The sequence below is a fragment of the Paroedura picta genome, chromosome 9 (assembly GCF_049243985.1).
Source record: "Paroedura picta isolate Pp20150507F chromosome 9, Ppicta_v3.0, whole genome shotgun sequence".
Taxonomy (NCBI): domain Eukaryota; kingdom Metazoa; phylum Chordata; class Lepidosauria; order Squamata; family Gekkonidae; genus Paroedura; species Paroedura picta.
In genome coordinates, this window is record NC_135377.1 from 52,960,943 (window position 1) to 52,986,947 (window position 26,005).

Below are 26,005 nucleotides of genomic sequence, written 5' to 3' on the forward strand. Positions count from 1 at the left end.
ACCTATAAATCCATGAATTAACCCGCCGCCCCCCCAGTAAAACTCAGTTTGCTACATCAACACAATTTTGACAAACTGCTCAAAAACAATCTTAGCCTTATATTATCAGTAAACAATGAACATTTCAAAATCCATTTTCTCAAAAAAAGTATCTCTTTCTGCTTCATATTTTGTATAGTCAAAGAAAACATGTAATTGTGAATCAAGTTCTGCCATTTGGCAATCACAGTTGCTTTGGTTTGGAGGTATTTGAAGAAAACAACCCTTCATTTGAGCTATTGGTAATGTGTTGCATCACACAATCCTATATGGCCATCTCAATTTCGGAGCTGTTAATATAACTTAAAGTACAGAGGCAGATCAAATTCAATGAAGTATTTAATTCTGAAGTGAAGTGGAGAGCATTTCCACCTATCATATCTTTGAGGGTCATTCATTTCATATGATTTAGTAATTCTACTATGTTTCATCAACAAGTCTATTTTACAAGTCATTTTTGCTCAAGATTCATTCTACAATGGACTGGAGTATTAGTTTTTACACAGAGAAATATACCTGTAAAGTAGTGGTTACCTAGGGACATTTTTCATATCAAGCTGTCCTGCTATGTTGCAGAGGATTCTGGGAAATGTTTTTAGGTAAGATAAGCAGTCAGTTCACAAAATATTCTGCCACAGCTTATTGGGCTTGTTCATCACACTTCATTACTTCAGTTCAGAGTGTCCCTTAAAATGAACTCAACAATTGCCCAGAGCTGTCCATTGCAGAAGATTAAAAATACTGGGATATGGGTCTTTCAAGCAAATTTACCTGACATTACTGTTCCTGTGAGGAACTCCAGATGAATTTATTAAAAGCTGCAGAGTTCACTGGAACAGACTGAAAATTGGTGCCACAAAGTGAAGCCTTTAAGCAGCAAGGTATGCCTTTCCTCAACTAAAGGCATATTGCTCTGAGACATTTTGTTCCCTAATCATTCAGTTTATATTTATCACATAATTAGTACTACTTAGAGAAGATTTTAATTATCAGTGAGACTAAAAGTATCAGTTTCACTGGATCAGCAATCATAAAGAATATTTAGGCTACTATAATCAAAAGAGATAGAGAAAATATTGTCCCTAGTAATTTTTAAGGATCAAATCAAAATACATTTCTGTCCAAATCATGGCATGAGAGGTTTGCAAACCATACCTCCCCCCCTCAGAGAATTAGAGACTCCAGACACCATGCAATGTAGCCAGTGAGACAGCTGAGAACAGAAGGCTATTTTAAAAGTCTTATCTCAGTTTTGGCTGAGAGTTCTCCTTCCTTCCCTGTGGCAACGTTGCAGAATTAGCTAGACCACAGCAGTGTCAAACAGGAATTTTGGGGTCCTTGTCTGATTGGTCAGAGGGAAGCTGGCATGGTACAGCTCGATCACATCAGATCTTGGAAGCAAAACAGCATTGCTCCTTGGAAGACCATCAAGGAAGGCTCTGCAGAGGAAGGCCATGACAAACTACCTCAGCACAAATTTTGCGCAGGAGAGGGAAAGCAGGCAGGGCCTGCGGCCACCTTGAACTTGGAGCCAGGGTGACTTAACCACATATTTGGGAGCATGAGTTTAATTCGTGCTTCATATTGTAATTATTAAACCCTGGTTTAAACATGTATTTTTGTATGGTGTCTTCATTTTGAGGTATGAGATCAAACTTAGAATTATAGTGCTGAACCAATTCAAGAGAGATGGAGGAAAAATTTTTTGCCCTGATCCAAAAATGTGCTGCCCCATTACAGTGATTTTGGAGAGGGCACTGAAAATAGGGATGAGCACTGTTTGGTTCATGGTTCACAGTGTGCTTGGTTTGCAAAACACAGATTATCACATACTTTTTGAACAGTAGATACACTGATTCAGTTTGAGTAGTCCATGAAGTAGTAAAATACTCTACCTAGTAGTCTCAAAACACCAAAATTGTAGCAGACAACTGGCTGACTCTACAAGCCCTCCAAGAAAAGTAAAGGTTATATTTATGGAGTCTGAGTTATGGCCCCTCAAAGATGATGCCCCTATCTTCCATTGGGGAATGGAGTTCACAATCGGGAGGGTATAAACCATAGGTCCTTAGCCCAGACACTTGGTACAAGCAAAGGGAGAGGTTGGCAAAAATCTTTAGTCCACCTAATATCCAAACCAAAGAAGGAGTTTACAATCTGAACAATATAAATATAGGTCCTCCCTCAGCCAAGGCATCCAGTATATAAACCCTGACAGACAGGGTGGCAAAGAGTCCTGAGTCCACTAGCAGGGAGACCATTTCACAATGAAGAGGTTATAAAATGTGGGTCTTCAGCCCAGTATTCAGCATGAGCAGAGTGAAAGGGTGACAAAGAACTCTGAGTCCACCTAGCACCCAAACCCCAGCAGGGAAGAAGAGTTCACAGTCAGGGGGGAATAAATTAACGTGCTCTGCTAATCAGCTTTCATGGAGTTCTCTGCCTCAGTGTAACTGCCATGCAAACAGCTGACAGGCAAAAGTATGTGGAGCTGAACTGAACACACACACACACACACACACACACACACACACACACACACACACACAGCCTTCTGAACCCAAAGAGCAGAATGGAAACTCTCTTATTGGCAGCCAGCAGTGCCTTTTAAGCTTTAGAGTGCTCCTTCTGGTGTTTCCAAGGCTGGAGAATTCTGATTTCCTGTTGCCTTGTTGTTTTGTAAACAGTTTAATCGAATAGAGACAGTCTGTCTGATCATATATCCATTTGTGAACCACCACGAGCAACACCAGAGTTCAAGGAATGCTCACATTGAGCAACTTCATGAACCATGAGCTGGCTAAAAGTCATGACAAACTTCATTTGTAAACTGGTTTTGTGTCCATCCCTAATTGCAAATAGGGTAAAATGATTCACATTGTCCACAGTCGTTCTATAAATTTTAGCCTGTCGACCATGACTTTATGTGTTTCCGGTCCCACTGAAAGGGTTCAGATCTGTTTGTTTTTCAACCTGAAAACTATTTCTAGAACACCCTTTTGAGGACTTATTTAAAGAGATGTGATGATTCCAAGCCATGAAGGTAATACATTTGTGCTATAATCTCTGTATACTAATCTGGGATTAAGCACAAATCATCATAGTTTGTTTTACTTCTGAGTAAGTGTGTATGATAAATTTGCAATGTTAATCTACACATTTTCAATATTGAGCTACCACAAAATGTGGATGACACATACTACTGAGTTGTATTTTTTTCTGTAGATGTCCTGAACAGTTGCCAAGAGAAAGTGATGGGATGAACAGGGATTAACAAACAAAGCAGATTCTAAAGAAGACTGATTTGCTGTTGGATAACAATACCATTACTCAAAGATTGATAAATCAGCCTAACATGTAAAGGACTATACTCCTCTTGAAGGAGAAGATTCATTGCCTGGGAGTGCTTCTGGACTTTAGCTTACAGTTTGAGGTTCACATGTCTCTTATGAAATGTAGCACCTTTTATCAGTTTTGCCTGATATGAAAGCTATAACTGTTCCTCAAAAAGTGTTCCATTGGCCATGGTGATGCCTGCTCGTATCACATCCAAATTAGATTACTGTAATGTACCTTACATGGGACTGTTTGGAAACTTCAGTTTGTCCAAAATGTGATGGCCAAATTGCTATCAGAGGCTGAATACAGGAAGTGAGCTGTACAGTCTGCATTGGCACCAAATAATTTTTTTTTTACTCAAGATTTTATCTGAGGGAGGCCATCTTTTAAAGCAGTTTTTACAGTCTTCTCCTAGTTTGAGGATTGGCTAACATCATTTTATACTGATATTATTTTATGCTGTTTTATTCTCTAGATTATATTGTTTGTTATTATGCTGTGGCTACATGATTTTGTGAGCTATCTCAAACAGATCTCTGGAGAGTTGGTATTTTCTGAAGAATAAATGTATTTATGTAAAATGTTGTCTATGTACTGTTGATTTCTATATGTAATATTAAATCCAATAGAATTTCTACTCACTGTGGGGAAATCTTGGAGGATTGTCATTAACATCTGAGAGGTTGATAGTTGCCGTTGTCGTTGCAGAACGTCCACCCATTTGACCAATCATGTCTTGGGCTTGGATGACAACAAAACACTTATCTATAGTTTCTCTATCCAATGGGGAAGATGTTCTTATTACTCCTAAAAAACATATACATTTAATGCACTTGAATTTCGTGAAATGATTTTTCTCTTAGAACACAATTCTAAGCTCTTTGGTGAAAGGTGGGACACTTTAAAATGTTATGATTTTCAAATGTTTTAAAACAAGCACTTAAAACCAACTTTTCATGGTTTTTTTTCTTATAAAAAAAAGGACAAGAATCATTATTCTACCAAAGGATAGGTTTAGCCATAATGGTAGGAACAATTTCTTAATGTCAGGAACTTAGTTTTCAGTAGCATTGGTGATTTTCTGATTTTGATAACCTTGAAGAACTATTTTGATTTAACATAAAAATGTATAAAAATTGTAATTTCAAAATGAGGTTACCATTGTGTTCAACAATACCTGTTGTTCTCTCCACAGAAAAGTAGGGCTGTCCTTGAAGAATGCTGTAAAACAGGCGGGCACCTGTTCCATCTGAAGCTGTAACCTGAATCACAGAAGTACCTGTGGAGACACAGTTTCATATTTGCTTACAAATATTTAGCCAGATATGTATAGATGTATTAACAAATATATTAGTAAGGTGAACTGACTTGTTATGGTTTTGTTCTCTTTTTTTCTGTTATTTTCTTTCTTAAACTAAATAAAGGATGGAGCTATCCAGTATTAAAAAAAAATCCATAATCAGACCAGACAATGTATTAAATATTAATAGAATAAAAAAGAGATAGCTAAGGAACCACTTGAGATGTGGAATTGTATAATATTATTACATTCTTATATAGGGACTAGCTTCAAAGCCCGTTACTAAGAATGGGCCTTGAAAGGGTCCCCTCCCCTGGCCAGGCAGCTGAAGGTGGCTTTGTACTGCAGCTCACAGCCGGATCAAGTGGGGCAGGCGAGGGCTGGCTAGAGTGGTAGCAGGCCCAGAACAGAACTCCAAAACAGGCAGTCAGCAGGCCGGGAGGCCCTCGTTAGCAGGCCCAGCCTAACAGGCCCTCACTAGCAGGCCATCCACCACCATCCTTTGCCCAGGGCCCTCTCCCCTTACCTGCTGCTGGCTCCAGGCACTGAGGTGCATCTGAGAGCAAAGAGGCTAGAGTCCGGGGACAGAGGGTGGGAGCTGTAGGGGCAGCTTTGCTGGCTGCATCCTGATTGGCCTTATTCCAACTTGGACAGCTAGACACACTCCACACACCTCTCCCCCCAGGCTGTTTCACACATATATAGAGGAACCATGGATAAGGATTGTCATAAGTCAGCAAAATGTAATTCTTTTTGTGTTTTGGTTCATGGTTTGTGGCATGCCCAGTTCATGAGCCACAATTCATTATGAACTTTCAGGTATCAAAGGAACTGGTTTGGTTTGTGATGTGGTAGAACAGCCTCCCAGCATACTAGAGACACACAATTCACAGAGGAGTTCCAGCTGTCACTTCTTTATGTGCCCTATGAGTTCAATAGGGATCAGGTTTACAGAATCCCCATTATTTTCCAGGAAAGTGCTTTTTGGAGTAATGACAGGTGTAGATTCAGGAGTGTCTAGAAAAGACCTGGTGCAATGTAGAGTCATCAAACTCTCAGGAGTCCTCCTTCTGATGCTCTTTTACAGGTTCACAAAGTTATGTGCAAATTGGACTTAGTGGGTCCAAGTTACTCCCATCCCCCCAAAAAAGAAGATGCCCACGGGAAAGTGCTTTTGGGGAAAATATCAGGTTCAGGTTCAAAAGTATATAGAATGGATCCCCCTTCAAAATACACACACCAAACACACCCTGCTTCTCTCTCAACAACAAACTCTCCATGTTTCTCCATGTTAGGAGTGGATTACATTTCTAGGCTCACAGAACAAATCCCTTTAAAATGTCTCCCCAGTGCTCTCTCGGGAAAAGATAGCTGCAGCTACAGGAGTCTGACCAAACTCACAGTGAAACTTCACCTGGGAAGACACACGCACACACATCAGAAACTGGAAGCCAGGCAAGAATCCCCCATATTCATCAAGCCTCCAAGTCTCCAAAGTGCAGGCAGACACTTCAGAGTATTAACAGGGACTCCCCAAAGTAACCTCACTGCATCTTGGCAGGCACCCGAACCACACAAGCCAAGCAAGGGAATTGTGACCACAAAGTGCTGTATAGATATGTACTAGACTATGAAGGGTTAATGCCTCACAGAGCCTTGAGTCACAAGCTGCTGTTAAGCATTAGTAAAGGTAAAGGTATCCCCTGTGCAAGCACCGGGTCATGTCTGACCCTTGGGGTGACACCCTCTAGCATTTTCATGGCAGATTCATTATGGGGTAGTTTGCCAGTGCCTTCCCCAGTCATTACCATTTACCCCCCCCCCCAGCAAGCTGGGTACTCATTTTACCGACCTTGGAAGGATGGAAGGCTGAGTCAACCTTGAGCCGGCTGCTGGGATCGAACTCCGAGCCTCATGGGCAGAGCTTTCAGACTGCATGTCTGCTACCTTACCACTCTGCGCCACAAGAGGCTCTTAAGCATTAGCCCTCCACATTCCATTACATGTTCATACAGTACTTATAAGCTTTTAAAGTACAGTTCATAACATAGACACCCCTAGAGTTTTTAAAGCCCCCCTCCCCACTCCCAAATAACTACAAGGCAGCACGTGGGCACCCTAGCTACACAATATAAGGAAGGGAAGCATTAACAAACTCTCAGAGACCTTCACCCTAGGCTGAAACACAAAGGTCCAGAGCACACCCAGAAACCATGATGTATTCTTCAGCACAGCAAAAGACAATTGAAGGACATGTTGAGCTGGCAGGGGCACTCCCAGGTTTCCAAAGGCAGATATTCTCAGAGTTTTGACAGGAGCTCCACAAAGAAACCCCATGACAGTTGGGCAGAGACCAGATAAGAGATCACCTGCTTTGTACAACTTTTAAAGGGATTGTCAAACAGGGACTTTCCTGTATAGTCAGGGGGAGGTTGAACTTGAGGAAAGAAAACTTGTCCACCATGGCTATGTCCAGACATGAGAGGTGAGTGTAGAGAATGTCTCCCAGGAGGGAGAACACCCACTCTGATGAACGGGCAGGAGAGGATATCTATGGTCACACAGTACTGGGCAATGCTAGCAAAAACTCTTTTGCTACCATGGAGAGCTCCAGGAGCAGATCAGGGGAAGGATGCTCCAAGTCCCCAAGTGATGCCCTTGACTGAGTGGAGACTGTCTGAAAAAAATATCAATTCCTTAACAACCAATGAAATAGTTGAAAATTTATGGAAAGTTCATGCCAGTTGACCTGCCACAAACTGCAGTTCACAAACCACAAACCATCCAGAATTCATGACAAACTTTTGTTTGTCAATTTGTGCTCAGCCCTGTTCTCACTAGATCTCAGGAACTAAGTAGGATAGGCACTGAATGAGAGATCAACAAGGAAAACTTTACAGAGTAAGGCAATGAAAAAACATATTTGCTTAATTGCTTGTCTTCAAAGCCCCTTGCTGAGGTCACTATAAATCAGCTGTGACTCAATATCACTTTACACACATACACACAAGGCACTTCTTGTTTCTCTCCTTTTATATATTAGCATTTTTATTGGCCTTCCTATTACCTTGTGCATGTATATATAGTTATTAACTAGATAACATTCTTAAAGGTGATAAAATGTCTCTATAGCAAGGATAATGGATTAATCCCTAATTAAATGGATGTCATGTGGCTTAAAATAAATAAAGTCATAACAGGCAATGCATCCAAGATAAACAGAACTCTGGTAGTTTTTTTTCTTATCCTTGAGGTCTTTAATGAGCATTTCCATTAAATAACAGATAGTACAATCAATCTATAGAAGCCTATTTTGTTTCTAGTCAAGAATCAGTTTTGTCCTAGATACAAATCTGACTCCGACCCCAAGGGTCTTCCATGAGATTATCTCCATGAAGGAAATATTCTCAGGCTATCTCATTTCATAATGTAGTGTTTATGTCTGATTCATTTCTTAACTTCTAAATAAAAATACAAGTCGACCTTTCTCATGGGGAAAACAAGACCTAGAGCCACTTCCCATAGGTTTCTGTCATAGAATTACATTATCACATTTAATCCCAAGACATTCTGCTACTGAATGTTCCACTGATAAATTAGTCAGCACTGCCCTGAGGATTCTATAGTATCAGCTATCGTACCATCTGAAAATATGTTGATAGGAACAGTGGTTGTTTTCAAGGCACCAGGAGAAACTTCTTAAACTAATGGATTCTGTACTATATTTTGTCTGGAATCCTGGTTGTAAACCATGATATAAAGTGCAGGATACAATTAGAGGTCAGACTGGCTCCATAGCAGAGCATTTTTCTTTCCATGTAGTGGTCTCAGGTTCAATTTTTGGCATTTCAAGTTAAAAGAATTGAGTGGTAGATGGTGTAATCCTGGGATCCTATAGAGAGCTGCTACCAGTTAATGTATACAATAATAATAAATCAGTGATTTGACACAGTGTAAGGCAGCTTCTATGATCTATACCATTTTAAGCAGACATAAACTTTCTACTTAAAAATATTAACATTAGAATAGTGTTTGCTAATCTGTGGTTTATTCAAGACAGAGTCATGTTAGGTCCAATTTAAATGTGACCCTGTTGAGTAAAAAACACTAATTTGAGATTCAGCATGTGCATTCAGTTTGGTAAACCCTTGAAAATACCATAAAATACCCTTACTGTAATTTGGGAAGTTTATATACTGAATACAGATTTTTCTAATCTGTATGAAGCACCAATATAATCAGTCCTGAAACTCCCAAAATATTCCAGAATACTGAATATTTTCAGCCCCATTATGTCTATGGGGCCATTAAAATCATTGGCAAATCTAGCCTGCTGTTCAGTGGTCTGGTGGGAGTGACGTTTAAGAAGACAGCAGCAACATATTGGCAGAATAACTGCTGGAGCCTCTTATCAAAACAAGTTTCATAAAGATTGGACCAAGGGGTCCAATTCTAACAGTACCCCAAAAGATGACCCTTTCCTCCATTATTTCAAAGGGGGTGAAAATAACTAGGAAAAAGCACAAGCCCAGCAGAATGTCCCAGAGAATCTCTGCAGTTTTTGCAAGGCCACCCCAGCAGCAGAATCAGTGCCACTGTGGCAGTGCCAAATCCAACAGGACTGAATTTACTTCTGAGAATATCTAAAGTAAAAACTGAACTTTGGCATTTCTGTGAAGAGAGCAGAATTAGTGCAGTGAATGCACCATTGCCCAGCAGTAGCACCCAGTGCCAAGTTGCCACCCTACTAGTACCCAGCAGCAAAATCCAGCACCAACCTTCTAGTTCCCAGGAACAGAACACAGTGCTCCATTGAAGCAGATGCCAGCTCAACAGGACAGCAGCACCAAATCACAATCCCAACGTTCTGCTGTTCTTACAAATATACCGCCTCCCGTGCTAGGATTGTGATTCTGTTTTTGACATCTGTCTGTTCCAATGAGCTGGCATTTGCAACACTTAGGACATTGGTTTCTGATGCTGGGCACTAGGACATTGCACTGGTCCTCCTGTCCCTGCATAAATGCCCCCCCCACCACCCCAGTTTCTACTTCAGAGAGTCTCAGATGTGAACTTTGTCCTGTTGGATTTGTCACTGCCACAGTGGCACTACTGAACTTGTTCCACTGTTTAACCCCTCCACCTCCTTACTTTAAGAGGTGCTAGGCCAACTTATGCACAGAAACAGTAGTTCTCTGAATTTCTTTATGAAAATGACTGGTGAATGCATTCTCACTGAAGACGTAGCTAACCGGTAGTCTAATATCAAAAGTATATATCAGGCAAATGGGTATTCTGCTCTAGCAGAAACCCAGAACTCAAAACAGATCCATTCTCTATGACTTTTGAGCCTGCAGCAGAATTTCTAGGACCCCTTGGGGAAAACAGTAGCCTAGGGCCAAATCCTCTACATTGCTAAGAATAGCCTTGCTACCTCATAGTGCGCTAGTGACCAGTATATTTGGAGATCTGGCATGGGAGGAGGGGTATATAGCTCTGAAAAGCAGATCTGCTGGTGCCACCAAGATGTCATCTATATGATTTGCTAACATCTTTCTTATGTCCTTGCTCAGTAGAAGAAATGGGAGAGGGGGGAGGCATAAAAAACCTTCCAGACCATGGAATCTGGAACATGTTCCCCAGTGAAGTTGAGTTGCTTCTTACCAGGAAGTAGACAATTGGAACTTTCTTGGATTCAGCTGTAGCAAACACGGCCAACTGATGATATCCACATGTGCTGAAAACCCCTTTGATATATTTGTCTTTTATGGACCATCTGTCCCATATGGACCAATGACCAGTATACCCTGCTCAACAGGTCTGTGTTCAGTGACCGCGCTGTGGAGAGAGGCTCAAATACTTTCCAAGCTCTGATTGCTTCCCATTGCAGTCCCTTGGAGCCTGTACCTCCTTGCTGGTTGAAGTAATACATCATCACAGTGTTGTCCATTTGTATTAGTACCCTCTTGGCTGTGAGGATACCTGAGAATGAGGCAAGGGCAAGTCTGACTACATAAAGCTCCAGAACATTAATATGGAGTTTCATACATAAAAAGTTGTTGATGCAGCTACCTCTGGACCTGTGAAACAGGATAACAAAACCATGCTGTCTCTGAGCAAAGCACTGACTAAGGGCTGGAACCAAAGGAAATATGATTATAGGTCTGGCCATCTGAATTCTTTGTCATGGCTGATAAGAAGCCATTGGTAGACTGAGAAGACAGAACTGATCTTTTGAATGGTAGATCCACCACTCTTGGATGGGGCTTTCTAGAAACAGCTGTATTTTGCAACCAAGAATGACCTAAGAATTATGGCTGAAGCCATAGATCTGGCCAACACATTCACTGAGTGATGTCCAACAATGATTTCTTGTTTTGAATGCTTAATTGCTGATCTAAGCCTAAGGAAGGCAGAGTTTGGGGAGGAGAGAGACCTAGGTGGTGTATAGAGTCCACCCTCAAAATGAACAATTTTCTCTTGGGAGACATCTTTATATTGTGTATATGAATTGTAATTCCAGGAGATCTCCAGAATTTCATCAACAGCCTGCAGATACCAGCTTGATAAAAACTTGTTTCACCGACAGCTTGCAGATACCAGCTTTTATCAAGCTGGTATCTAATCTCAGAGCCGAGGACTGAAAAATGCAGCTCCAATTTAGGTTTATGCTCAAATGTGATTTCAGCAAAATAGAAATGCTTTCAGGCTACAATTTCTAAACTGGAATGTTGTTTTCCAGTATGTTGTTCCTAATCAGCTGCTATTGTTTATTACTGTGATGCAAAACCAGGATAAAATTGTGAATTAAGCAATTCTATTACACAGATCCCCAAGCTTCATGTTTTCTTGACTAATAATAATGGCCATAAATACAATGAGGCTCATTTAAAGGTGGCTGGCAATTCACATCATACCCACGCTCAGAACTTATGCTGAAAATTGGCTGAGCATTTGATCAAGGAGGACAATTGTACAATATTTTCTACTACATACTACATGTAATGCTACATGTAAAGATTCAGAAGTACCTATAAGACTGTGCAGAGCTTTGACTTGGTTTTGTATGAAAAGAATGGTCCTGAAAATCCAGAACCCCAAAACACCATATGGATTTCTTAGCCAAGAAGTAATGTCCTACCATGCAATCATTGTAAAAAAAAATTCCTCCATCTAAAAAGTGTAAAAAAATTTTCCCTTCAGGACACACCTCTATTAAATATACCTGAATTAGTACATGTGGCTGCTATCATAAAAAACAAAAACAAATCCACGAACAATGGTGCAAAATAGGCAAAAATATTTTGTACCATCAGCCTTGTCCTTATTTTTTTCGCCTGGGCTCTTTCCAGGATAAACAGAAGCTGCTCCTGACTGGGCCCTCCGAGTTTCACTCCAGGGCCAAGCAGCCAATGGGGAGTGTCGCCTTGCCTGGCCGGGGACTCACCGCACACAAGGAGAAGCAGCCTTCCCCGATGGTGAGTACTCCCTCTGGCTTCCCCTCACCCTTGGGAAAGGAGTAGGGATGCCGCGTCACCGATGCAGCGTCCCTGCTCCTTTCCCGCCCGGGGTCCCTTTCCAATGGCCATTTCACCGCTGCCATTTTCCTGCACCCACACACACACACACACACACACACACAACCCCACTGCCGCCGCTTTCCCGTGCACACAGACACACACATACAGCCTCACCAGCCAAACCCTCCTGGCCACCCCCCCCCCTGCGCGATCGCTCTGCTGCCGCTTCCCTGCGCCCAGACACACACCACACTCTCCCACCCCACACAGCCACGCACACACTCCTCTCTACCCCCCTCTTCACTCCCCCTCCCAATTCACCCCCCTTGCAATTCTCCCTCCACCCTTCACATACACCCTGTCCCCTCCCCTTTCACCTACCTCTCTGCCTGCCTTCCTTTCTTCCTTCCTGACTTCCTGTATTTCTCCGTCTCCTTCTTGTCTCTCTGTCTCTCCCTCTCACTTGCTTCCTGTCTTTCTCCCTTCTACTCATCCCTTCAACCACACCTTGCCCTTTTTTCTCCCTCCCATACCTCTTTTCATCTTCTTCCTTCCTTTCCTACAGTTTGCTTCCCCATCTGCTAGCGCCCGCTGTATTTCTTCTACAGCGGGATTAATTTCTAGTCATAGAATAATAGAGTTGGAAGGTACCTCATGGGTCATCTAGTCCAACCCTCTGCACTATGCAGGACACTGACAACACTATCGCTCATCTACTGTAACCTGCCACCCCTTTAAGCCTTCACAGAATCAACCTCTCAGTCAGATGGCTATCCAACCTCTATTTAAAAATTTCCAAAGTTTGAGAACCCATCACCTCCTGAGGAAGCCTATTCCACTGAGAAACTGTCTTACAGTCAGGAACTTCTTCCAGATGTTGAGATGGAATTTCTTTTGAATTAATTTCATTCCATTGGTTCTGGTCCATCCCTCCAGTCTTTTGGGCAAACTCACAATGGGTCCAAATGTAGTCAGTGGTACTGTAGTCACTGGCTTTGTTTACTGTAGTCACTGGCTTTGTTTATCCTCACCTACATATGACACAGTGCTGAAAGGTCTTAAGCCAATGTAGTGTAGTAGTTAAGAGTGTCAGACTAGTATCTGGGAGACTTCAATGTCAAATCCCCATTTATGTCACACAATGGCCAAAACCCAGATGCCATCAGGAGGTCCAAAAGCAAGGTTAGAACTCCAGAAACCTCCCAACTGTTAGGATACAGAATATCACCTTTCCACCAATCAGGGTCCACAAGGCAGCATACACTTAAATGGAAAACTATTAAACCATCTGTACAGTTACAAATACAGTTAGAATTATAAAATAATTCAACTAAGCACATCAACAACACTAGATGGAAGACCAGTTAACTGATAGAAAGAGATGAATCTCCTTGGGGAGTGAGTTCCAGAGTATTGGTGCCATGGCCAGGAATAAACTTTCTTGGGTTGTCACCCATCTAACTTCAGACAGTGGAAGTATTGCTCTCAGAGCTCAATTGGCACAGAGTTAATTGAAAGCTCATGCATGGATCTTGGCATTTAAATTAAAGCAAAATATCTCCAATGCAAGGAAAGGAATTTTGAATCTAACTGAGAAAGATTGCAATAAAGGGGCATAGAAAAAGATAGTTAAGAATAGGCTCCAGTGGCTATCATTCAGGGCACTGAGGTGCATACTCTGCTGATATCCCTTTTGTCCCCAAATCCCACCTTCCCCAGGGTCCACCCTCTCATCTACAAGAATTTCCTAACCTAAAATCGGTAACCCTACATTAATGAAGATCTTGACTGTACACATCCATCTTGAAAGACTTGATACAAAGCCATTTCTGAAAGCCATGTGAAAACAATGAAAACAGCATAGCATATTTGGTATAATATATATATAGTATGCAACACAGAATTTGCATTTTTTTCATCCCAGAAGGTTTATAATCTAAAAGAATGGACAAGACAGGACAGAGCATGAGGGCACATCCAATATCAAAATTACAAAAAATTACAGGAAAACAGTATTTATGTATTGCGCCAAGCAGTTAACAAAAACCATAGAAGGTTTAGTTTTATCAAATTAAATATGCAGAATTACTGCTAGATCATTGCAAGTCACTCTAGGCTTTTTCAACTGGAGCTTTGTAAAAACCTGGAATTTCTCAAGAGTCCTGGAAGGGTTTCTCCAACTGGGTGGGAGTTAATTAATTTTTGATATATATTTAAATTTATTTTTAAATGATCAGTTGATCATTTAACATGATGATATCGACCCACCCACCCCTCCCCAAATGGCCAATGATAGTCCTGGAGGAGTGGAAAGGTGAAGGGCCCCAGTCATAAGATACCTTGCTGGCAGAGGCTTGTCACCCATTTTAGTGACTGGAGTCCAAAGACTAAGTACTTTCATTTTAACTTGACTGAATAGGGGGGATAGGGCAGGAGGCGATGGTGCACCATGTTCCTGCCCCAGCCTTATTCCCAGCCCAGCAGACTAGGCTGCTGGACCATTCAGGCATTGTGGAGGTGGGGAGTGTCAGGGGGGGTCACATCTGGTGCAAATGTCTGGGTAATGTAACTTCTGGCGACAAGCAGCTTCTAGGCCTGGCAGGGATATATGACCTGTTGACATCATTTCTGGAGACTCCTGAAGCCTGAAGAATGTTCCAGAGATTTCTCAATGGTAAAAGGGTCATGAAAGGCTGGTCTAGGGCCAGATCAATTTTTCTCCCTTATATTTCCTGTTTTCTGCACTGTAATGTTACCTCCATCAGGAAACAATGATTGAGACTCTCTTATTTCAGTTACTACAATTTTCTAAACAAACTGGGAGGCTATGATGACTCCGAAGAATGCCATTATTGGAAGATCTTGATGGGTGCTGTGAGGCAGTTTACTATTCTGGAATATGCATTGTGGTAGCAGTGGCTTTGCAAAGTACAAAGTGCAAAACATGGTCCTACCTTCAGCAGACATTTCAGGAACAGTGGCTTCATAAGGTCCATTCAAAAATTGTAACTCATTATCAGTCCAAATATGTTTTTGAGACATGTCCTGCTTGTCTAATTTGGACTGCTGCTGGAAAAATAATGAATGACAAACTGGTTTCCAGATAAAATTCAAACAAGTAAACTTTGCAACATTTGATTTCAAGTCAGCATGCTTTTATGGGTGTAGGATGGGCTCCCAAGTTCCCAATAGAAAGAAAAGCAGAACTTGTGGAAAAGGATAACGAACAGAGCAACCAATATGATGAAGGGATTTGGAGCACCTTTTCTATATGGAACACTGAAGATTCTGAGATTTTCAGTTTAGAAAAAAAATACTGCCGGGGCAGGCATGACAGAGATTTAGAAAATTATGCAGATGAATGACAAAAGAGATATAAATAACTTTTTCTCTGATAACAATAGCATTTGATGAAGGTCAATGATCAATGCATAATTAGCATAGAATTCGGTTCACTGTCAATGGATATAGAGAAGTGAACACAGATGTCTTTCAAATGAGGGAGGAAGATAAACCTGTCAATACCTGCTAACCGTGGTCACTAAAGGTATCCTCTATATTCAGAGGAAGCGAACCTCTGAATTCCAAGGCTAGCAAGCAACATCGGTGAAATACCTTAGCCTGTTGAATGGCCCTTCAAGACAACTGGTTGACAGCTGCGTGGGAAAAGTTGCTGGACTCGATGGACCTATCCTATATCCAAATATAGTAGAATCTGGCAGGGATTTTAAACAGGTTCTATATTAAGAGGCATGTAGAACTGTGGTTTCCATTCAGCTTGCACATGATTGCAAAAGATGAATGACTCGTAGGGGGGGGGGGATATGCATCATAGAAGTAGCCAGTAATTTGGCTTGCTAAGTTTCTAATAGGCCCATTATGCACGGCCGCCGAAAAGGCGATTTCGGGTCACATGAAAAACGTGGAGGGGGAAGACGCAAAGCAAACCGGTTATACACGGGATGGGGTGCGACGGCGGCAAAACCCGGAGCGGTGGGTGTCAAGGCATCGATGCGGAGCCAAGGGGAAGAGAGGCGAGCGCGCCGCTGTGTTGGCGAGCATCGGAGGTGGAGGCCAGGAAGGGCGGAAGCAGCCTGCGCAGGCGCAGCCCTGCCGGGTTTGTCAGGCATGGAGGGGGAGGGAGCATGTTTCCCCTTCCCCTTAGTTTACTCCCAGTTCGCCTCTCCCCTTCTTTGCTGCCCCGGTTCCTCTGCCCCATAGATTTCCCCTTTATATTGTTTCCCCTACTTTAAGCTTTGTATTGTATATTTGTGCTTTGTTCATTCACACTGTTTTATAAAGTTTTTGTATTTTCTTAGAGACCTTGCCTCCGTTCTTGTTTGTGGTTGGGGTGTGTGTTTGGGAATGGGTGGGAGGTGGGTGGCCGGCCTCTCTGCCATCCTTAGCCGTGGCGATCCCCTCGCCCCCCTCCACTGTGAGCTCTCCGGCCGCCTTTCCGTCCGTGTTCTCTTGGGCTCCCCCCGGCCTGCGCCACCATTCGTTCCGGCAGCTACTTGAGCGGTCGCACCGCCTCCGACCCTCCGGCCTCCCCGATTATGCACGCTGTCAATTTGGCGCCGCCTCCGGTTGGGCCCTGGTCACCCGGGAAGCTGCGCTTTCTTCCGCGTTCTGCTAACGCGGCTTTTTCGGCGGCGTGCACCGAATCTGTGGCCGGTTGCAGCCGACTCCGTGCATTATTGGTGATTTTAGTCAGCGCCATTCCACCCCGAACGTGCGCTAAAACCCCCGTGCATAATGGGTCATACTGAGAAATAAATCACAATGCAGTAGGATCTTTTCCTTCCCTTTAGGACATAGCAGAAAGTATTTAGAAGTATCATGCAGGGCAGAAACTTGCTGCTGTTATATAATAAAGCAAAGGGGGGAACAAACCTCTTCTGCATGTGCACAGTCTTTTCTAAATAAGTACAGACTCCCTGGATCATTATCTACTTTCTTTAAAGTTCTATATTTGCTTCCTCTTAGTGCTGTGCTAATTTAAAAGGCACCACAACTTCATAAAGCTAGATAGGTTTTGTGACCTTTCTTTTTAAAAGTTGCCATGTTTCTGGATGCACAAAATATAAAGTAATTCTCCATTTGTTCTCTTTGAAATGAGACATTATACTTCCAGATGAGTTTGTTTCAGAAAGCTGTGAAAAGTAGTTAATGAATTCCAAATACTTTACCCTTTGGGCCCAATTAAATTTTAGTGCTAGTTAATTTGTGGTTAAACTTTTTCTCCATTCATTCATCTCAAAAGTTGCCTTACAGGAAAGGATGCAAAAAAGACTGAAAGTGGCTTCAGCTTCTTGTACTTCCGGGGGGAGGGTGCGTGTGTGTGTTTTTAAGGAGCTAAATAATAACATGGAAGAAGAGAGATTTTTGAAGAAAATTATCAGGCCCGGTATACTTTAAATAGGGTGAGAAATAATTGTGTATTGTGCCCAAGTTACATTAATGTAATGAACTGTGTAGGTTCCTGGAGCTTCCTCACTGGTAAAAGGATACAGTATTAATTTGCTTCATTAAAAAGTAATGAGAGGGAAATCAGCTGCTTCTTAAAATAATAAAATATCCTATGAAAGACTGTAGATAAACAACACTGTTGTGCTCAGCAGGCTGGTTCAGATGCAACATACATACACAGACACACACACAAAAAAGTGAAACATATTGCCAGATTTTGATAATAGAGACCCTGACTTTTGGGGGGGTGCTTGATAATACTTTTAATTGTCCAATGCATCCTTGTGACTGAACAGCTCAGCTCGTTAGACACTCCATTGCTCAAGTGGATTGGAAATAGACAAATATAGTACTTGGAGGTTATTCCACCCTAAACTCAATGATTTCAGTTGACATAGGCCAGCCTAACTGTGAATAAAAATTGTTTTGTGGGTCTCCCCATATGCTTTCATATCAGTGTATAACCCTAAACTTGCTTTCATCCAAAGGTTCTCCAGAGAGTTTTTGATCAGCAGACCCAAACAGCAAAAGGTTTAGAGAAACAAACAGACACTAATATTGTTTCAAATGGGTAGCCGTGTTGGTCTGAAGTAGCACAATAGAATCAGTCCAGTAGCACCTTATGACCAACAAAGATTTATTCAGGGCGTGAGCTTTTGAGTGCAAGCTCTGACGAAGAGTCCTTGCACTCGAAAGCTCACGCCCTGAATAAATCTTTGTTGGTATTAAACGTGCTACTGGACTCTGATTCTATTGTAATATTGTTTCAGTTCATTGCTACACCTTCCAGAGAAAGGACTTACCTGGTTAAATTTCGAAGGATGTGTTAGCACCTGTTCTTCACGTACCACCATAGGTTTCTGAACCCAACCCTGTTTTTCTGTTAGGGATGTCCCAGAAATTTGTTTCAAGTCATCAACTTTCCAGCCATACACACAGGGAAGATGTGTCCAATGCTGAAATAATGCCAGTGCAAAGGAGAGCCATGTGTAACAATGCATGCTGAAATTTCCTTTGCAATCAATAAGCATCTGTGGAAACACAAAAAAGTTACTCTTTCAAAGCAGTAGAAATATTGATTCTGTGTCAAATCTAAGGCTGAATTTTCAGTTAGAAATTCTTTCTGTTCTTAAAAGAAAAGAAACAAAAGAAGACCAGAGGTTTGATTAACAACTCAAATGGTGTGAAGGCAAGCATTCTTTCCCCCTTAATATGTAAAACCCTCACAGGCATTTTGTACATAAAGGAAAACTACCCTTCAGTTAATTCATTTTATGAATTAAGCTTGGTTATTCCATTGTGTATCCTAGCAATAATTTTTAACTGGATTAAATGTTTAGCCAAAATAAATGTTGACCTCCAGGTGCTTAAAGGGTGAATAAAAATTTTTGTTCACACCAACAACAATGGAGGGGAAAAAAATCTAAATGTGGTGGAATAAAGTGCATGCACACATTCTCTGTCCTGGATTAAAATCACACCTTGTAGTATTTGCTTCATCACAGGCACTGATTAAATGCTGTGCAAGAAAGAAAATAAAGGAAATTTCCCAGTGTACAAAGGCCTAAATTAAAATCCTGGAGTGCTTTTTACTCCACAATGCCTTCTTGACTCCAAAGGATGTACTTTTTAGCAGATTTCCAAGGAAACAGGTATGAGGCTTAGATTGCCAGCTTCTTCAAGCCTTCTAGAAGTGTTTCTGTTGGGCATCTTCTCAGCATCTCTAACTGACATACTGCTCCTCAGCTGTTGCTGCTTGGGAGAGTCAATGTCCCCTCAGAATGACAGTCTCATGTGGTCTGCCCCACTTCTAACCAACCCCATCCAGGTAGGGCAGTCACACTTCCTCACTGGGTCCCTTCCTACTGAACCATAGGACCTCTGTCTTTGAAGGACTGTGTTTCAGATGGCTCTGCTTGAGCCAACTCATCACTGCTTCAAGACATCTAGCCAATGAATCTATGGGTGAATCAGGGTGGCCATCCATCAGGAGAATGACTTGGGTGTTATCTGCCTTTCTACATATTTCAGTTAAAATGAACTTGTGCACTATTAACTCAATCAATGGGATTTTTCATTCAGTAAATATGACATAAATATATGTAAGTGTACATGTAGGCAATTTGGTATTTTCAACACTAGCAACCATTTTGTGCTGGTTATTCTGGTCATTCACACAACTGATGAGAACTGCAGCTGTTTCCCTCAGGTGGACAAACTTGTCCCAGTTGGTTTTTCTTAGGGCACATCTACATGTTGCATGTGTTTCTATAATTAATTTCAACAACATTTTACTCTTCTGTCCTTCACATTGGCAAGGTGGTGGGTAACCAGGGGCCTGATCTGCCTTGGAGGGGAGCGACTGCGACACCAACACCTGGGAGCTGAGTTACAGTCTGGCCCAGGCAGCAGGAAGCTGGATGCCCACTCTTCCCCAGAGGGGAGCAAATGTGGCACCCGTGCCTCAGAGCTGAGCTCCATTCTGGCAGAGGCAGCGGGAAGCCAGATGTCCAATCTACCACAGCCCCGCTGCACAAACTGCCCTCCTGGGCTCTGGGGCAGGTGGTAGGAGACCAAGCATGGCTGGGAGAAGCCCATTTGGATGAGGCTGTGTTTGCTGCAGGCACTTCTGTTGTGGCCGCATCCCATTGGAGGTCTCCCAGAAATTGGGGGGAGGCTGGGGTATGTCTAGTATAGGCTGCTGCAGATGTGATGGAGAGTGGTGACCACAATGGCCCTGGAACTAATGCATAGCTTCAGGGACACCCAGGACAGCAGGAAGACAGAGTGTGTTTTCACATAATATGTGACAATCTGATTCTCACAAAACAATGTATATGAAATAAAGAGATATGATTACATTTGATTGACAGATAGCATTCAACATAATTTTCAGCTGCTTCACAGATCAAATAATTGTGTTTTTGCCTTATCCCAGCATACCAATGCCAATCTTCAAATCTGGTAGGGGGAAATATTCTCATTTATAAAACATCTATAAAATTTGTCTATTTTTGGCAAAAATTCCTTTGCAGAACTAATCCATGCATGTTCTTGTAGCACATGAAAAGGAACATCTCAAAAGAAAGCTTATTAGTTTGCTCTGATGACACAAGATATCAATATATCTATCAGGTTAATAAGCATACAGAATATGACATTACTCCTCCAATGTAAGCAGCCCATAAGGAAGGCATCCAGTGAACAGCCATCAGTGGTAGAAAATGTAAAGAGTATAACTAGTATATGCATCATTTGGATCAGTGATGAATCTGTATGATTGGCAATAGGTCAGAGACACAGATGCACTGAGTCAGAACAATGCTTAATCCAACCCAGCACTATACATTGAATGAAAGCAAACATGAGAGGTTCAAGTAGAGACTTGTTCAAAGCTGTGTTGCCTTATATGCTCTTAACTGGCCATCTCAGGGTTTTTTTTTTTTTGAGCTGGCACTGCACAGCTGCTGCTAGCAGCACCCCCCAGTGGGCGGCGGGAAGTCAGGGGCACCGGTGGGAAAGCAAGCGGAGCAGGGGCTCAGGCAGTGGTGGCGACATCCCTCGACAAAAGACTAACCCCCTCCCCCCACGGGCCTCAGTAAAATTGTCAAGCGTTGACCGCGGTGATAAAAAGGTTGGGGACCACTGCTGTAAACCACAGCAAGCCACATATTTTAGTGCATATTTAAAAGTAGAACAAGCACATGGCTAGCAGCACTTCTTAACACAGACATACAGGCAAGTTCCTAACTACAAATCTGGCCTGACCAATACTTTACATATGAAATGTGTATTCTTTATGGAATCCACAGAACATTCTCCATTTCAGAAAAAGAAAGAACAGCGCGGAGTGTGGATTATGCACAGTGTTTTCTAGTGTGTGATTTAATAGCTATGCGTTGTTTCATTAAGAGAAAAAGTTTTCTACTACACAAGAAAAAAATTGCTATTATCTATCAACACCTGCAGATGATTTAAAAGCTTATATTTATGCTTTAAATGTCATCTTCATTATCTTAATATTCCCTAGGGGGAGACATATACATAAATCAAAGGATGTCATTAATGCATTTGCTAAGCTGGTTTTCTTTGCAACACACTTAGAAGAAGACATAGATCAATTAGGAAAGCTGGAACTGTTTGCCAAGCAGTGAATATAATACCATTCTCTCTATATTGTACAGTGAATCCCACCAGGATAGTAAATAGCAATTACCGCATCTATGGTGCTGATTAATTATCCTTTTGATTGCTTTTCAAATGCACTATGTAATTTTCCCCCCAGTCATTCTGAAAGAAGGGCTGCTAAAGGATGTGTTTCTTTCCTTGGATGAATGGTATTGTAGACAGGGAGATAGAAGAATTCATTCAAATGCGTAGGAATTTCCCATGCATTCTGATTATGGCAGGGTTTTATAATCATTGCTGTGCTGGTAAATTAAACTAGAGCTATCATAAGTACACTAGAAAACTATTTGTTTTATATCATATTTCAGATGTCAAAACAACTCAATTGGCCTTATTCTAAACATTAGTGCTACTAATATTTTGACTTAGGTTCTCTGAAACTGTCACAATTTCATGAATTGTTCTACCTTATTTTCAATGCAAAGGTATGCAGAACCATTTCAATGGGTGTTTGACATTGATCAGGACACTTCCTGGTAAATGTTATTTAGACAGTAATATTTTCTGACATTGCTGCAGATCTTGGCATTCTTATACACTGCTTTCTATTGAAAGCCAGAATCCTAAGCAATGTAAGCAGAACACAGACATTACGACATCCATGCTATTATTTCTACTCTTCTCACTAATGCCAGATTCTATCACAAATTACTCCTTAATATTACATATTATTCCATTCCAGATGTTTATAATGTTGGGGTTGTTTATAATGTTGTCTTGGTGCTCAGTACAAAGAAATGCTTTTGCCTGATGCCTAAAAAACAGAAGTAGATGACTGGCAAATCCTAAGGAAGAAAACATTCCAAAGGTGAGATGCCATTGCTGAAAAGTCATGTATCTGGTTCCTTTCCTTGCAGGCAAGGACACAGGAAGAAGATCTTAATTGGAAGGCTAGAAAATACAGGGGAGACAGTGTATTTTGGAATAGGATTTTCTCACATCCTCTTACTTCAATCTAGAATCCCTAAAATCAGGTTTGGAGTAATCTGGAAGGTCAGTAATAACTGGAGGAACCAGTGAACCTCCACACTGTTCACCTGATCAAAGAGCATGTATTGTCAGTGGAAAATGGTAGTATGATACAGTCCCTACCTGTATATAAATAAAGATGACCAACTCTTGCCCATCCTTTTTGCACATAATTGTGATTGACAGGTAAAAGGGAGTGGAGAAATAGCTCATTTCTCTTAGATTTCTTTCAAAATGGGGAGAGGAGTGGAAATGCAATGCTTCTGAGTTTTCCATTACAAAATGAAAAAGAAAAAAAAAGAATGAATTTGTCTTATTTTTCCTGCCAGCAAAACAGACATTTTGGATGGAAGAAAACCAACTAGTAATCATTTGGAATTCTGATCTAGGATTACCAGTCTGGGATTATGAAATTCCTGGAGATTTTAGGGGTAAAAACTGGGGGAAGGAGTTTGAAGAGGAGAGAGACTTCAATTGTGCATAATGTCTAACTTGTCCAAAGTTTGGTCATTGCTAGTGACATGACTCTAGACTTTATTTGAGGTAGAGCTAAAGCACTCTGACACACTACCAAACAGAGCTACCCTTCTTTCTCGCTGCTCTTTTTGTGAGCCAGTTCTCACTGCTCCCTCCTAAGGCAGAACTTAACTCTTTCTCCACTCTCCTTGAGGCAGACTTGAACTGAATTCCTTCTGTGTTTCCCTGTGTTCATCAAGCTAGAACCATGACTAATCAAGTGCCTAACAAAAGTCAGAGAAAGGATTTTATGCACATACCTTGTCAATATAACAATATGTTTGTTTCAGAACACCGATTAATGAATAATTATCATTTACTTCCCCATACAGATTACACTGGTATAAAACAAAATCCTATTTCAGACATATTACCCCTGAATACAAACACTGAGCTAAAGTAAAAGGGAGAAAGCCACTGCATTAAATGGAGAATGACTAATATGAAACATTTGATTCATTTGCTGTTATTTAATAATTACAGGAGAAATGTTATATTTACGATAAGTATCTCAATCTACTAACTCAATTGAGGAAACAAATGTATCAGTATGTGACCTGAACCTATCAATTTCTCAATGAGCTACAAAGGACTCTAAAAAGCAAACAGCTTGAAAAATAAGAAATAGTACAATCAGGAATTATATTAGACTAGCAGTAGAGCCCGCTGTCAAAAAAATACAGCGGGCCCTAGGGGAGGGTTTGCTTTCCCTCACCCTCATGTAGCAAAATGTTCCCCAGGCCCCAGGGCTTGGGGAGCATTTTAAAGGCGAGGGGAGGGCTTTAAGACGCTGGGCAAGCCCCGGGGAAGGCACTCCGCGGCTCCAGGAGCCGCGGAGCGCCTTTCCCGGGGCTTGCCCAGCATCTTTAAGGCGGCGGCGGGGCTTTAAGATGCTGGGCAAGCCCCGGGGAAGGCACTCCGCGGCTCCAGGAGCCACGGAGCGCCTTCCCCGGGGCTTGCCCAGCGTCTTTAAGGCGGCGGCGGGGCTTTAAGACGCTGGGCAAGCCCTGGGGAAGGCACTCCGCGGCTCCAGGAGCCGCGGAGCACCTTCCCCGGGGCTTGCCCAGCGTCTTTAAGGCGGCTGGTGGGCTTTAAGTCGCTGGGCAAGCGCCGGGGAAGGCACTCCGTGGCTCCAGGAGCCGCGGACCGCCTTCCCCGGGGCTTGGCCAGCGTCTTTAAGGGGGATGGTGGGCTTTAAGACGCTGGGCAAGCCCCGGGGAAGGCGCTCCGCGCCTCCAGGAGCCGCGGAGCGCCTTCCCCGGGGCTTGGCCAGCGTCTTTAAGGCGGCTGGTGGGCTTTAAGACGCTGGGCAAGCCCCGGGGAAGGCGCTCCGCGGCTCCAGGAGCCGCAGAGCGCCTTCCCCGGGGCTTGCCCAGCGTCTTTAAGGTGAGCCGTTTTCGGGGCAGGGGCCAGGGAGCCTACCTTCGCTCTCGGCGGCCAGCAAAGTAATGGCCGCCGGAGCGAAGGGAAGCTCTGGTGGGGGGGGCGGGTTGGGAGGCGCTTCGCGCCTCCCGATTGGGCCCTCTGCTGGTCAGTCAAGGTGAAGGGGCCTATCGGCACCCTTCCTCATCCCGGACAGGGCCTGCCCTCGGGGCCCTTACTGTTTTATTTCTTCCGCTCCGCCAGGAGCGGTTAAAGATTAGGGGCAAAGCCCATTGCACCCAGGAATACCACAGGCACTCACATATATATGTGTACTGCTTGGATTATGGCCCTTCTCCTCCTTGTCCCCACACAATCTTGAGATCCAGTGTGGTGAAGTAGTTAAAGGGTAGCAGACTCTAATCTCAAGAGCTGGGCTTGATTCCTGACTCCTCCATATGCAGCCAGCGGGGATACTAGATTCCAGGTGCTGTTACAGATGGCAGGACCCTACCCTATGGGTTGGCATGCTGTTATGAACAAACAGCAACACTAATCAATAGTCTAGACTTATGCCAAAGCCAAGCACTGTTAAAGTCTGCCAAGACCAGACATCATCTTCTCAGTCACAGATTTGACATGACAGCTCCAATCCAAGACATGTCCAGCTCACCTTTCACTGCCCCCCCATTGTATGTGCTGACCAAAAGGGTTAGGCAGAATCCTCTTTGCCCAAAAGCTTCTGATCTCTCATTTATAATCTACTATCGCTTATCTGCCAAGGGAAATCACTTCCCAAACAGCTAGACAAGATCTGTTAAACATTAAAAGCCTATCTCCTAACTGAGGTAGACATTTTTTCTAATATCCTGCCCCATGAAAAATTCCTGTGTTCACCTGGTCCCAGCCATATACCCAATCTCCCCAAAACATATATAAATAGTGGCTTTGCCACAACCAAAGTGTGCATCTGATGTGGACCCATTCAGAACACCCTTCACACTGCTGGGTGGTTGTACCATATCTCTGCCTCACTACTCTTCAAGACCAGTAAATATACTTACAACCCTTTTCCCCACTTTATTTCCCTATCTGTTAAACTGCTAGTGTGCTAAAAATATTATTGCTTATTGTTTTTTTTCATTCCACTAAAGATAGTTACTATTTTGCCATAACTATCTGTTGTCTGCCTTAAGCTCTAAAGTGTGCAATCACTTCATAAACCTTAGCAAATGATCCTTAACTTTACGTTACCATGCCTCTTGCAAAGCAATTCCCCATTACTAGTATACATGTCTAGGAC

General features: G+C 42.5%; 1 protein-coding gene across 3 annotated transcripts in view; it reads right to left on the minus strand.

The window, feature by feature from the left end:
• The window catches only part of LOC143844958 (cadherin-19-like), a 74,363-nt gene that overhangs the window by 24,680 nt on the left and 23,678 nt on the right, over window positions 1-26,005 (minus strand). For 2 of the 3 annotated variants that reach the window (XM_077352848.1, XM_077352844.1), the window contains 4 exons: window positions 18,471-18,698; window positions 15,153-15,267; window positions 4,556-4,657; window positions 4,021-4,185 (listed from right to left, as the gene is read on the minus strand). In XM_077352848.1, coding sequence (XP_077208963.1) covers window positions 4,021-4,185; window positions 4,556-4,657; window positions 15,153-15,267; window positions 18,471-18,698 — 610 coding nt within the window. The remainder of the gene's footprint in view (window positions 1-4,020; window positions 4,186-4,555; window positions 4,658-15,152; window positions 15,268-18,470; window positions 18,699-26,005) is intronic. The other variant, XM_077352847.1, reaches the window with a different exon arrangement.